This window comes from Oncorhynchus clarkii, chromosome 4 (genome assembly GCF_045791955.1).
Source record: "Oncorhynchus clarkii lewisi isolate Uvic-CL-2024 chromosome 4, UVic_Ocla_1.0, whole genome shotgun sequence".
NCBI classification, from domain to species: Eukaryota; Metazoa; Chordata; class Actinopteri; order Salmoniformes; family Salmonidae; genus Oncorhynchus; species Oncorhynchus clarkii.
The window spans coordinates 87091197-87103696 of NC_092150.1; the positions used below are offsets into that span (position 1 = coordinate 87091197).

The window sequence follows — 12500 nt, forward strand, 5'->3', positions numbered from 1 at the left end:
CGTCTCTAACAGCTTTGCACAACTGGATTTTTATAATATTTGCATGTTATTCTTTTAAAAAAATCTTCGAGCTCTGTCAAGTTGGGTGTTGATCGTTGCTAGACAGCCATTCCCAAGTCTTGCCATAGATTTTCAAGACGATTTTAAGTCAAAACTTGAACGAGGTCACTTGGGAATATTTCAATGTCATCTTGGTAAGCAGCTCAGAGTATATTTGGCTTTGTGTTTTGTCTCCCAGTCTCTTGTTGGAAAGCAGACTGAACCAAGTTTTCATCTAGGATTTTGCCTGTGCTTAGCTCTATGCCGTTTCTTTTTATCCGAAAAAAAACTTGCTAGTCCTTGCCGATGACAAGTATACCCATAACATGATGCAGCCACCACCATGCTTTAAAATATGAAGAGTGGTACTTAGTGATGTTTTGTGTTGGATTTGCCCCAAACATAACGGTTTGCATGATTTTTACAAATATTTTTATTCTGTACAGTCTTCCTTTTCAGTAACGTTAGTATCACTTACGTAATTTACGTATTGTGGAGTAACCACAACATTGATCATTCCTCAGTTTTCTCCAATCACAGCCATCTGTTTTAAAGTCAGCATAGGCCTCATGGTGAAATCCCAGAGCGATTTCCTTCCTCTCTGGCAACTTAGTTAGGAAAGACTTCACCATGCTCAAAGAGATTATTAATTGTCTGCTTTTTTTAAATATATTTTTTTACCCATCTACCAATAGATGTCGCCCTTTGCGATGCATTGGAAAACCATCCCTGGTCTTTGTGGTTGAATCTGTGCTTTAAATTCACTGCTAGACTGAGGGACCTTACAGATAATTGTTTGTGTGTGGGTACAGAGATGAGGTCATTAAAAAATCATGTTTAACACTATTATTGCACACAGAGTGAGTCAATGCAACTTATTATTTGACTTGTTAAGCACATTTTTACTCCTGAACTTTATTTAGGTTTGCCATAACAAATAGATTAAATACTTATTGACTCCAGACATTTCAGCTTTTCTTAAAAAAATGTTGTTCAAATTTCTAAAAACATAATGACACTTTGACATTATGGGGTATTGTGTTTAGGCCAGTGACGCGAAATCTAAATTTGAAAACGTTTTAGATTCAGGCTGTAAAACAACAAAATGTGGAATGAGTCGAGGGGTATGAATACTTTCTGAAGGCACTGCATATCTCTTTCTCTCTCTCAATTCAAAGAGCTCTTTATCTCTGTCTTTCTGTCTCTGTCTTTGCATTTCTCTCTGTCTGTTTGGTAGAGATGCTGACTGTTATTATTTCCTGTCTCAGTTGTGGGCCCTGCTCCATTTCATCATGCCTACGTTGTTTGACTCTCACGAGGAGTTTAATGAATGGTTCTCTAAAGACATCGAGAGCCATGCAGAGAACAAGTCTGCCATCGACGAGAGTGAGTACACTACACAACCTTTCTTCTGAGATTTCGTTTCAGACTTGTTGATTTTTAAATATCTACTTTAGAAATACTCTAATCAGCTGTTTATTTCTGCTTTTTATGAAGTGATTGATTTGTAGCTGACATTTGTTGTTGTTGTTTAGACCGGTTGACTGTGTTGTTGTTTAGACCGGCTGACTGTGTTGTTGTTTAGACCGGCTGACTGTGTTGTTGTTTAGACCGGCTGACTGTGTTGTTGTTTAGACTGGCTGACTGTGGTGGTGGTGTTGTTTAGACCGGCTGACTGTGGTGTTGTTTAGACCGGCTGACTGTGGTGGTGTTGTTGTTTAGACCGGTTGACTGTGTTGTTGTTTAGACTGGCTGACTGTGTTGTTGTTTAGACTGGCTGACTGTGTTGTTGTTTAGACTGGCTGACTGTGTTGTTGTTTAGACTGGCTGACTGTGTTGTTGTTTAGACTGGCTGACTGTGTTGTTGTTTAGACCGGCTGACTGTGTTGTTGTTTAGACCGGCTGACTGTGTTGTTGTTTAGACCGGCTGACTGTGTTGTTGTTTAGACCGGCTGACTGTGTTGTTGTTTAGACCGGCTGACTGTGTTGTTGTTTAGACCGGCTGACTGTGTTGTTGTTTAGACCGGCTGACTGTGTTGTTGTTTAGACCGGCTGACTGTGTTGTTGTTTAGACCGGCTGACTGTGTTGTTGTTTAGACCGGCTGACTGTGTTGTTGTTTAGACCAGCTGACTGTGGTGGTGTTGTTGTTTAGACCGGCTGACTGTGGTGGTGGTGTTGTTTAGACCGGCTGACTGTGTTGTTGTTTAGACCGGCTGACTGTGTTGTTGTTTAGAACGGCTGACTGTGTTGTTGTTTAGACCGGCTGACTGTGTTGTTGTTTAGACCGGCTGACTGTGTTGTTGTTTAGACCGGCTGACTGTGGTGGTGTTGTTGTTTAGACCGGCTGACTGTGGTGGTGGTGTTGTTTAGACCGGCTGACTGTGGTGGTGGTGTTGTTTAGACCGGCTGACTGTGGTGGTGGTGTTGTTTAGACCGGCTGACTGTGGTGGTGGTGTTGTTTAGACCGGCTGACTGTGGTGGTGGTGTTGTTTAGACCGGCTGACTGTGGTGGTGTTGTTGTTTAGACCGGCTGACTGTGGTGTTGTTGTTGTTTAGACCGGCTGACTGTGGTGGTGGTGTTGTTTAGACCGGCTGACTGTGGTGGTGGTGTTGTTTAGACCGGCTGACTGTGGTGGTGTTGTTGTTTAGACCGGCTGACTGTGGTGGTGTTGTTGTTTAGACCGGCTGACTGTGGTGGTGTTGTTGTTTAGACCGGCTGACTGTGGTGGTGTTGTTGTTTAGACCGGCTGACTGTGGTGGTGTTGTTGTTTAGACCGGCTGACTGTGTTGTTGTTTAGATCGGCTGACTGTGGTGGTTGGTGGTGGTGGTGTTGTTTAGATCGGCTGACTGTGGTGGTTGGTGGTGGTGTTGTTGTTTAGACCGGCTGACTGTGGTGGTGGTGTTGTTGAGACCAGCTGACTGTGGTGGTGGTGGTGGTGTTGTTGAGACCGGCTGACTGTGGTGGTGGTGTGGTTTAGACCAGCTGACTGTGGTGGTGGTGGTGGTGTTGTTGAGACTGGCTGACTGTGGTGGTGTTGTTGTTTAGACCAGCTGACTGTGGTGGTGTTGTTGTTTAGACCGGCTGACTGTGGTGGTGGTGGTGTTGTTTAGACCGGCTGACTGTGGTGGTGGTGGTGTTGTTTAGACCGGCTGACTGTGGTGGTGTTGTTTAGACCGGCTGACTGTGGTGGTGTTGTTTAGACCGACTGACTGTGGTGGTGTTGTTTAGACCGGCTGACTGTGGTGGTGTTGTTGTTTAGACCGGCTGACTGTGGTGGTGGTGTTGTTTAGACCGGTTGACTGTGTTGTTGTTTAGACCGGCTGACTGTGTTGTTGTTTAGACCGGCTGACTGTGTTGTTGTTTAGACCGGCTGACTGTGTTGTTGTTTAGACCGGCTGACTGTGTTGTTGTTTAGACCAGCTGACTGTGGTGGTGGTGTTGTTTAGACCGGCTGACTGTGGTGGTGGTGTTGTTTAGACCGGCTGACTGTGGTGGTGGTGTTGTTTAGACCGGCTGACTGTGGTGGTGGTGTTGTTTAGACCGGCTGACTGTGGTGGTGGTGTTGTTTAGACCGGCTGACTGTGGTGGTGGTGTTGTTTAGACCGGCTGACTGTGGTGGTGGTGTTGTTTAGACCGGCTGACTGTGGTGGTGTTGTTGTTTAGACCGGCTGACTGTGGTGTTGTTGTTGTTTAGACCGGCTGACTGTGGTGGTGGTGTTGTTTAGACCGGCTGACTGTGGTGGTGGTGTTGTTTAGACCGGCTGACTGTGGTGGTGGTGTTGTTTAGACCGGCTGACTGTGGTGGTGTTGTTGTATAGACCGGCTGACTGTGGTGGTGTTGTTGTTTAGACCGGCTGACTGTGGTGTTGTTGTTGTTTAGACCGGCTGACTGTGGTGTTGTTGTTGTTTAGACCGGCTGACTGTGGTGGTGTTGTTGTTTAGACCGGCTGACTGTGGTGGTGTTGTTGTTTAGACCGGCTGACTGTGGTGGTGTTGTTGTTTAGACCGGCTGACTGTGGTGGTGTTGTTGTTTAGACCGGCTGACTGTGGTGGTGTTGTTGTTTAGACCGGCTGACTGTGTTGTTGTTTAGATCGGCTGACTGTGGTGGTTGGTGGTGGTGGTGTTGTTTAGATCGGCTGACTGTGGTGGTTGGTGGTGGTGTTGTTGTTTAGACCGGCTGACTGTGGTGGTGTTGTTGTTTAGACCGGCTGACTGTGGTGGTGGTGTTGTTGAGACCGGCTGACTGTGGTGGTGGTGTTGTTGAGACCAGCTGACTGTGGTGGTGGTGGTGGTGTTGTTTAGACCGGCTGACTGTGGTGGTGGTGGTGGTGTTGTTGAGACCGGCTGACTGTGGTGGTGGTGTGGTTTAGACCAGCTGACTGTGGTGGTGGTGGTGGTGTTGTTGAGACTGGCTGACTGTGGTGGTGTTGTTGTTTAGACCAGCTGACTGTGGTGGTGTTGTTGTTTAGACCGGCTGACTGTGGTGGTGGTGGTGTTGTTTAGACCGGCTGACTGTGGTGGTGGTGGTGTTGTTTAGACCGGCTGACTGTGGTGGTGTTGTTTAGACCGGCTGACTGTGGTGGTGTTGTTTAGACCGACTGACTGTGGTGGTGTTGTTTAGACCGGCTGACTGTGGTGGTGGTGTTGTTTAGACCGGCTGACTGTGGTGGTGGTGGTGTTGTTTAGACCGGCTGACTGTGGTGGTGTTGTTTAGACCGGCTGACTGTGGTGGTGTTGTTTAGACCGGCTGACTGTGTTGGTGTTGTTTAGACCGGCTGACTGTGGTGGTGGTGGTGTTGTTTAGACCGGCTGACTGTGGTGGTGGTGGTGGTGTTGTTTAGACCGGCTGACTGTGGTGGTGGTGGTGTTGTTGTTTAGACCGGCTGACTGTGGTGGTGTTGTTTAGACCGGCTGACTGTGTTGTTGTTTAGACCGGCTGACTGTGGTGTTGTTGTTGTTTAGATCAGCTGTCCAGGCTCCATATGATCCTGAAACCCTTCATGTTGAGGAGGATCAAGAAGGACGTGGAGAACGAGCTCTCTGACAAGGTACTGACTGACCAATTACACAGTTATAAGTTATATATCACTTTAGAGGTCCTGTCCTCTGTTTTTCAATATCCTCTCTATCGTCTCTCCTTTCCTACCTCAGTATCCTCTATCGTCTCTCCTTTCCTACCTCAGTATCCTCTCTATTGTCTCTCCTTTCCTATCTATCGTCTCTCCTTTCCTACCTCAGCATCCTCTCTATCGTCTCTCCTTTCCTATCTATTGTCTCTCCTTTCCTACCTCAGTGTCCTCGTCTCTCCTTTCCTATCTATCGTCTCTCCTTTCCTACCTCAGTGTCCTCTATCGTCTCTCCTTTCCTATCTATCGTCTCTCCTTTCCTACCTCAGTGTCCTCTATCGTCTCTCCTAATTCCGTTTTCTACACTATTTATTCCCCCAGGCAGGCGTTTCTGCTTTCATCACCCTAGTCCTCGGGCACCCACATCTGTCCTTTCCTTCCTTCCATACCTAGACTAGCAGCTGCCAGATGTTTCCAGATCGTTTTGACAAGTACCTGTATTTCACCTCCTCTCCCTCTCTTCCTCCTCTGACTCCTCTTCCTCTGATAGATAAGGATGGTTACTGTTTCTCTATCTAACTATACCCTCTCTTCCTCTGATAAGGATGGTTACAGTTTCTCTATCTAACTATACCCTCTCTTCCTCTGATAGATAAGGATGGTTACTGAGTTTCTGTATCTCACTATACCCTCTCTTCCTCTGATAGATAAGGATGGTTACTGTGTTCCTGTATCTCACTATACCCTCTCATCCTCTGATAAGGATGGTTACTGTGTTCCTGTATCTCACTATACCCTCTCTTCCTCTGATAAGGATGGTTACTGTTTCTGTATCTCACTATACCCTATCTTCCTCTGATAGATAAGGATGGTTACTGTGTTTCTGTATCTCACTATACCCTATCTTCCTCTGATAAGGATGGTTACTGTGTTCCTGTATCTCACTATACCCTCTCTTCCTCTGATAAGGATGGTTACAGTTTCTCTATCTAACTATACCCTCTCTTCCTCTGATAGATAAGGATGGTTACTGTGTTCCTGTATCTCACTATACCATCTCTCTTACAGATTGAGATCCTAACATACTGCCAGTTGACGTGTAGACAGAGGCTGCTCTACAGAGCTCTGAGGAACAAGATCTCCATCGAGGATCTTCTCCAGTCGTCTATGGGCTCATCTCAGCAGGCTCACAGTACTACCTCATCCCTTATGAACCTAGTCATGCAGTTCAGAAAGGTACCAATCATCTCCTTAGTACCAGGCTATATCACAACATGTTACATACAGCAGGTTTAGTACCAGGGACCATCCCAGTATCACCATACTCATTAGTATGAGGCAAGGAAACAAAGGTTTAGTACCAGGCTATATCACAACATATGTTCCATACAGCAGGTTTAGTACCAGGCTATATCACAACATGTGTTCCATACAGCAGGTTTAGTACCAGGCTATATCACAACATATGTTCCATACAGCAGGTTTAGTACCAGGCTATATCACAACATATGTTCCATACAGCAGGTTTAGTACCAGGCTATATCACAACATATGTTCCATACAGCAGGTTTAGTACCAGGCTATATCACAACATGTGTTCCATACAGCAGGTTTAGTACCAGGCTATAGACTGGTATCATCACAGTCCTAGTAAGTACTATAATTATAGACTGGTATCATCACAGCCCTAGTAAGTACTATAAATATAGACTGGTATCATCACAGTTCTATTAAGTACTATAAATATAGACTGGTATCATCACAGTTCTAGTAAGTACTATAATTATAGACTGGTATCATCACAGCCCTAGTAAGTACTATAAATATAGACTGGTATCATCACAGCCCTAGTAAGTACTATAAATATAGACTGGTATCATCACAGCCCGAGTAAGTACTATAATTATAGACTGGTATCATCACAGCCCTAGTAAGTACTATAATTATAGACTGGTATCATCACAGCCCTAGTAAGTACTATAATTATAGACTGGTATCATCACAGCCCTAGTAAGTACTATAATTATAGACTGGTATCATCACAGTCCTAGTAAGTACTATAATTATAGACTGGTATCATCACAGTCCTAGTAAGTACTATAATTATAGACTAGTATCATCACAGTCCTACTAAGTACTATAATTATAGACTGGGTGGTTCTAGTCCTGGACGCTGATTCGCTGACAGTAATGATGTATCTAGTATTATAGACTGGGTGGTTCTAGTCCTGAACGCTGATTGGCTGACAGTAATGATGTATCTAGTATTATAGACTGGGTAGTACTAGTCCTGAACGCTGATTGGCTGACAGTAATGAATTATCTAGTATTATAGACTGGGTGATTCTAGTCCTGAACGCTGATTGGTTCGGCCGGGGGAAGAGACCTTCATTGTAAATAAGAATATTAGATCAAGGTTAAAATAAAATTTTAAAAAACTGTTTTTAAATTTTATCCAACGACATCCCCAGTACTGCTGGTTATGTTCAACCTGGTCATGAACCTGGTGTCCCAGGTCTAAATGGAGAGGAAGCGGTGGAAAGATTTTGTCATTTGAGGGCCCTAATAAGGATAAGTGTTATCTGAAGCCTGGTTCCTCTGGAGGTTTCTTCCTGCTCTAGGTGGTTCAGTATGAGTAGTGTGTTCTCTACTTCCTGTAGGTCTGTAACCACCCGGACCTGTTTGAGCGCCAGGAGACTCGTTCTCCCTTCCACATGTCACTGAGACCCTACGTCATGTCCAAGTTCCTCTACCGCCACGGACTCACACACACCACCACGCACACACACAGCAGGAACAAGTGAGTAACATAGTATAATCAGTGCTTGTCCAATGGGACGGTAATGGCTGGTGGTGTTGAATTGTTAGATTATGATGTAGAAGACAATGAGAGCATTTGAGGGTTTTTTGTTGTTCTCGGACAACCATGTTCATAGAATCCTTCTCTCTCTCTCTGTCTCTCTCTCTGTCTCTCTCTGTCTCTCTTTGTCTCTCTCTGTCTCCCCCTCTCTCTCTGTCTCCCCCTCTCTCTGTGTGTGTGTCTCCCCCTCTCTGTGTGTGTGTCTCCCCCTCTCTGTGTGTGTCTCCCCCTCTCTGTGTGTCTCCCCCTCTCTGTGTGTCTCCCCCTCTCTGTGTGTGTCTCCCCCTCTCTGTGTGTGTGTCTCCCCCTCTCTGTGTGTGTGTCTCCCCCTCTCTGTGTGTGTGTCTCCCCCTCTCTGTGTGTGTCTCCCCCTCTCTGTGTGTGTCTCCCCCTCTCTGTGTGTCTCCCCCTCTATCTGTGTGTCTCCCCCTCTCTCTGTGTGTCTCCCCCTCTCTCTGTGTGTCTCCCCCTCTCTGTGTGTCTCCCCCTCTCTCTGTGTGTGTCTCCCCCTCTCTGTGTGTGTGTCTCCCCCTCTCTGTGTGTGTGTCTCCCCCTCTCTGTGTGTGTCTCCCCCTCTCTGTGTGTGTCTCCCCCTCTCTGTGTGTGTGTCTCCCCCTCTCTGTGTGTGTGTCTCCCCCTCTCTCTGTGTGTCTCCCCCTCTCTGTGTGTCTCCCCCTCTCTCTGTGTGTGTCTCCCCCTCTCTCTCTGTGTGTCTCCCCCTCTCTGTGTGTCTCCCCCTCTCTGTGTGTGTGTCTCCCCCTCTCTGTGTGTGTGTCTCCCCCTCTCTGTGTGTGTGTCTCCCCCTCTCTGTGTGTGTGTCTCCCCCTCTCTGTGTGTCTCCCCCTCTGTGTGTCTCCCCCTCTGTGTGTCTCCCCCTCTGTGTGTCTCCCCCTCTGTGTGTCTCCCCCTCTGTGTGTCTCCCCCTCTGTGTGTCTCCCCCTCTGTGTGTGTGTCTCCCCCTCTGTGTGTGTGTCTCCCCCTCTGTGTGTGTGTCTCCCCCTCTGTGTGTGTGTCTCCCCCTCTGTGTGTGTGTCTCCCCCTCTGTGTGTGTGTCTCCCCCTCTGTGTGTGTGTCTCCCCCTCTGTGTGTGTGTCTCCCCCTCTGTGTGTGTGTCTCCCCCTCTGTGTGTGTGTCTCCCCCTCTGTGTGTGTGTCTCCCCCTCTGTGTGTGTGTCTCCCCCTCTGTGTGTGTGTCTCCCCCTCTGTGTGTGTGTCTCCCCCTCTGTGTGTGTGTCTCCCCCTCTGTGTGTGTGTCTCCCCCTCTGTGTCTCCCCCTCTGTGTCTCCCCCTCTGTGTGTCTCCCCCTCTCTGTGTGTCTCCCCCCCTCTGTGTGTCTCCCCCTCTCTCTCTGTGTGTCCCCCTCTCTCTGTGTGTCTCCCCCTCTCTCTGTGTGTCTCCCCCTCTTTCTCCTCTCTCAGGGTGCTCCAGGTTCTACTGTCTCCCTTCTCTCCTGATCATATCCACCAGTCCCTCTTCCACAGGAAAGGTAAGTGACTACCCTCTTAATTCTTTCACATCAGTATAGATGAAGGAAACGAGACAAAAATAAGCTTCTTAGACTTTATTGTTTAGAGCCCTCTGCCTCCTCGTCCGTCTACAAACCAGTGTTTATCCTCCTCAAGGTGATCAGGAAGGAAGTTGTTTCTCCTTCCTGCGTTTCATCAACGTTTCGCCGGCAGAGATGTTTAACGTCATGCTGCAGGGCACTCTGGTCAGGTAGGTGTCCATGACAACGCAGTTTGTCAACAGGGTCTGTGGATGTTGAAAAACGTCCTCGTGTTCACAAACGTCAACCGTTCTGGAATGAACTATGAAGCTAATTGCCATCTACATTATGTTTTGTTTTCAAAGTTGTTTTAATCACACTCTCCTCTCTCTCCTGTTCCAGGTGGTTAGCTCTGTTTCTCTCCCTGAAGGCAGCGTACCGGCTCTACCAGAGACGCATGTGGGGCCTGGAAGAGGAGGAGGAGGGTGGAGGGAGGATAGGAGGAGGAGGAGAGGAGGAAGGGAGCGGGAGGCCCAGGAGTCAGTGTCTCTCTCGGAGGGGTCTGATCCTCTGGCTGGACCGGCCTACTGCTTTCCCCAACACACACACAAGCACAGTGTTACAGGTGAGACACACACACACCTCAAGTCTTTCCTCTGCCTCTACTTTCTGCCAGTCAGCCTCCACTCTTTCCTCTCTCTCTGCCTCTACTTTGTGTCAGTCAGCCTCCACTCTTTCCTCTCTCTCTGCCTCTACTTTCTGCCAGACAGCCTCCACTCTTTCCTCTCTCTGCCTCTACTTTGTGCCAGTCAGCCTCCACTCTTTCTCTCTCTCTGCCTCTACTTTCTGCCAGTCAGCCTCCACTTTTTCCTCTCTCTGCCTCTACTTTGTGCCAGTCAGCCTCCACTCTTTCCTCTCTCTCTGCCTCTACTTTGTGCCAGTCAGCCTCCACTCTTTCCTCTCTCTCTGCCTCTACTTTGTGCCAGTCAGCCTCCACTCTTTCCTCTCTCTCTGCCTTTGTGCCAGTCAGCCTCCACTCTTTCCTCTCTCTCTGCCTCTCTACTTTGTGCCAGACAGCCTCCACTCTTTCCTCTCTCTCTGCCTCTACTTTGTGCCAGTCAGCCTCCACTCTTTCCTCTCTCTCTGCTTCTACTTTGTGCCAGTCTTCCTCCACTCTTTCCTCTCTCTCTCCCTCTCTACTTTGTGCCAGTCTTCCTCCACTCTTTCCTCTCTCTCTCCCTCTCTACTTTGTGCCAGTCAGCCTCCACTCTTTCCTCTGCCTCTCTTTGTGCCAGTCTTCCTCCACTCTTTCCTCTCTCTCTCTCTCTACTTTCTACCAGTCAGCCTCCACTCTTTCCTCTCTCCATGCCTCTACTTTCTACCAGTCAGCCTCCCCTCTTTCCTCTCTCTCAAGCTCCGTTTTCTCTGGAACCTGATGCAAAGGGGCAGTTTAAGCTGGTCCACATTCTGCACCTAAAGAACCAGAGGAGAGAGCTTGAACCATCATTTTGCCCCTAACAACCTCAGTCTCATCCTACCTTCACCAGGTCTCCCCTAACACCTCAGTCTCATCCTACCATCCCCAGGTCTCCCCTAACAACCTGTCTCATCCTACCTTCCCCAGGTCTCCCCTAGCAACCTGAGTCTCATCCTACCTTCCCCAGGTCTCCCCTAACAACCTCAGTCTCATCCTACCTTCACCAGGTCTCCCCTAACAACCTCAGTCTCATCCTACCTACACCAAGTCTCCCCTAACAACCTCAGTCTCATCCTACCTTCACCAGGTCTCCCCTAACAACCTCAGACTCATCCTACATTCACCAGGTCTCCCCTAACAACCTCAGTCTCATCCTACCATCCCCAGGTCTCCCCTAACAACCTCAGTCTCATCCTACCTTCACCAGGTCTCCCCTAACAACCTCAGTCTCATCCTACCTTCACCAGGTCTCCCCTAACAACCTCAGTCTCATCCTACCATCCCCAGGTCTCCCCTAACAACCTCAGTCTCATCCTACCTTCCCCAGGTCTCCCCTAACAACCTCAGTCTCATCCTACCTTCACCAGGTCTCCCCTAACAACCTCAGTCTCATCCTACCTTCACCAGGTCTCCCCTAACAACCTCAGTCTCATCCTACCTTCCCCAGGTCTCCCCTAACAACCTGTCTCATCCTACCTTCCCCAGGTCTCCCCTAACAACCTCAGTCTCATCCTACCTTCACCAGGTCTCCCCTAACACCTCAGTCTCATCCTACCATCCCCAGGTCTCCCCTAACAACCTGTCTCATCCTACCTTCCCCAGGTCTCCCCTAACAACCTCAGTCTCATCCTACCTTCCCCAGGTCTCCCCTAACAACCTCAGTCTCATCCTACCTTCCCCAGGTCTCCCCTAACAACCTGAGTCTCATCCTACCTTCCCCAGGTCTCCCCTAACAACCTGAGTCTCATCCTACCTTCCCCAGGTCTCCCCTAACAACCTGAGTCTCATCCTACCTTCCCCAGGTCTCCCCTAACAACCTGAGTCTCATCCTACCTTCCCCAGGTCTCCCCTAACACCTCAGTCTCATCCTACCTACCCCAGGTCTCCCCTAACAACCTCAGTCTCATCCTACCTTCCCCAGGTCTCCCCTAACAACCTCAGTCTCATCCTACCATCCCCAGGTCTCCCCTAACAACCTCAGTCTAATCCTACCTACCCCAGGTCTCCCCTAACAACCTCAGGTCATCCTACCATCCCCAGGTCTCCCCTAACAACCTCAGTCTCATCCTACCATCCCCAGGCTAATTCAAACAGTATCAGTCAGATATTCTTCATCGTAGGTTTCCCCTCTGGAATGGCTTCTCTAAGGAAGACAGAGATCCAGAGGGGGAGAGATGCTTCAGACACCCGGAGAACTGTTATTAACTTTGACCCGCCTCTCTTTTCTACACGATGAAAAACCGCAACCAGTTGACTGGTTTCCAGATGGTTTCATGACAGTGTCTGTACAGTTCAGATCCAGACTTTGCAGTCTCTCTCTGTGGCCAAACTCTCACTAGCCTGGGATTC

The 12500-nt window shown here is 48.4% G+C and overlaps 1 protein-coding gene across 3 annotated transcripts in view; it reads left to right on the top strand.

The window, feature by feature from the left end:
• Nucleotides 1-12500, top strand: part of LOC139407409 (INO80 complex ATPase subunit) — a 97712-nt gene that overhangs the window by 25158 nt on the left and 60054 nt on the right. For all 3 annotated transcript variants that reach the window (XM_071151168.1, XM_071151171.1, XM_071151170.1), the window contains 7 exons: nucleotides 1308-1425; nucleotides 5006-5091; nucleotides 6178-6345; nucleotides 7770-7909; nucleotides 9387-9454; nucleotides 9591-9684; nucleotides 9857-10079. In XM_071151168.1, the coding sequence (XP_071007269.1) occupies nucleotides 1308-1425; nucleotides 5006-5091; nucleotides 6178-6345; nucleotides 7770-7909; nucleotides 9387-9454; nucleotides 9591-9684; nucleotides 9857-10079 (897 nt within the window). The remainder of the gene's footprint in view (nucleotides 1-1307; nucleotides 1426-5005; nucleotides 5092-6177; nucleotides 6346-7769; nucleotides 7910-9386; nucleotides 9455-9590; nucleotides 9685-9856; nucleotides 10080-12500) is intronic.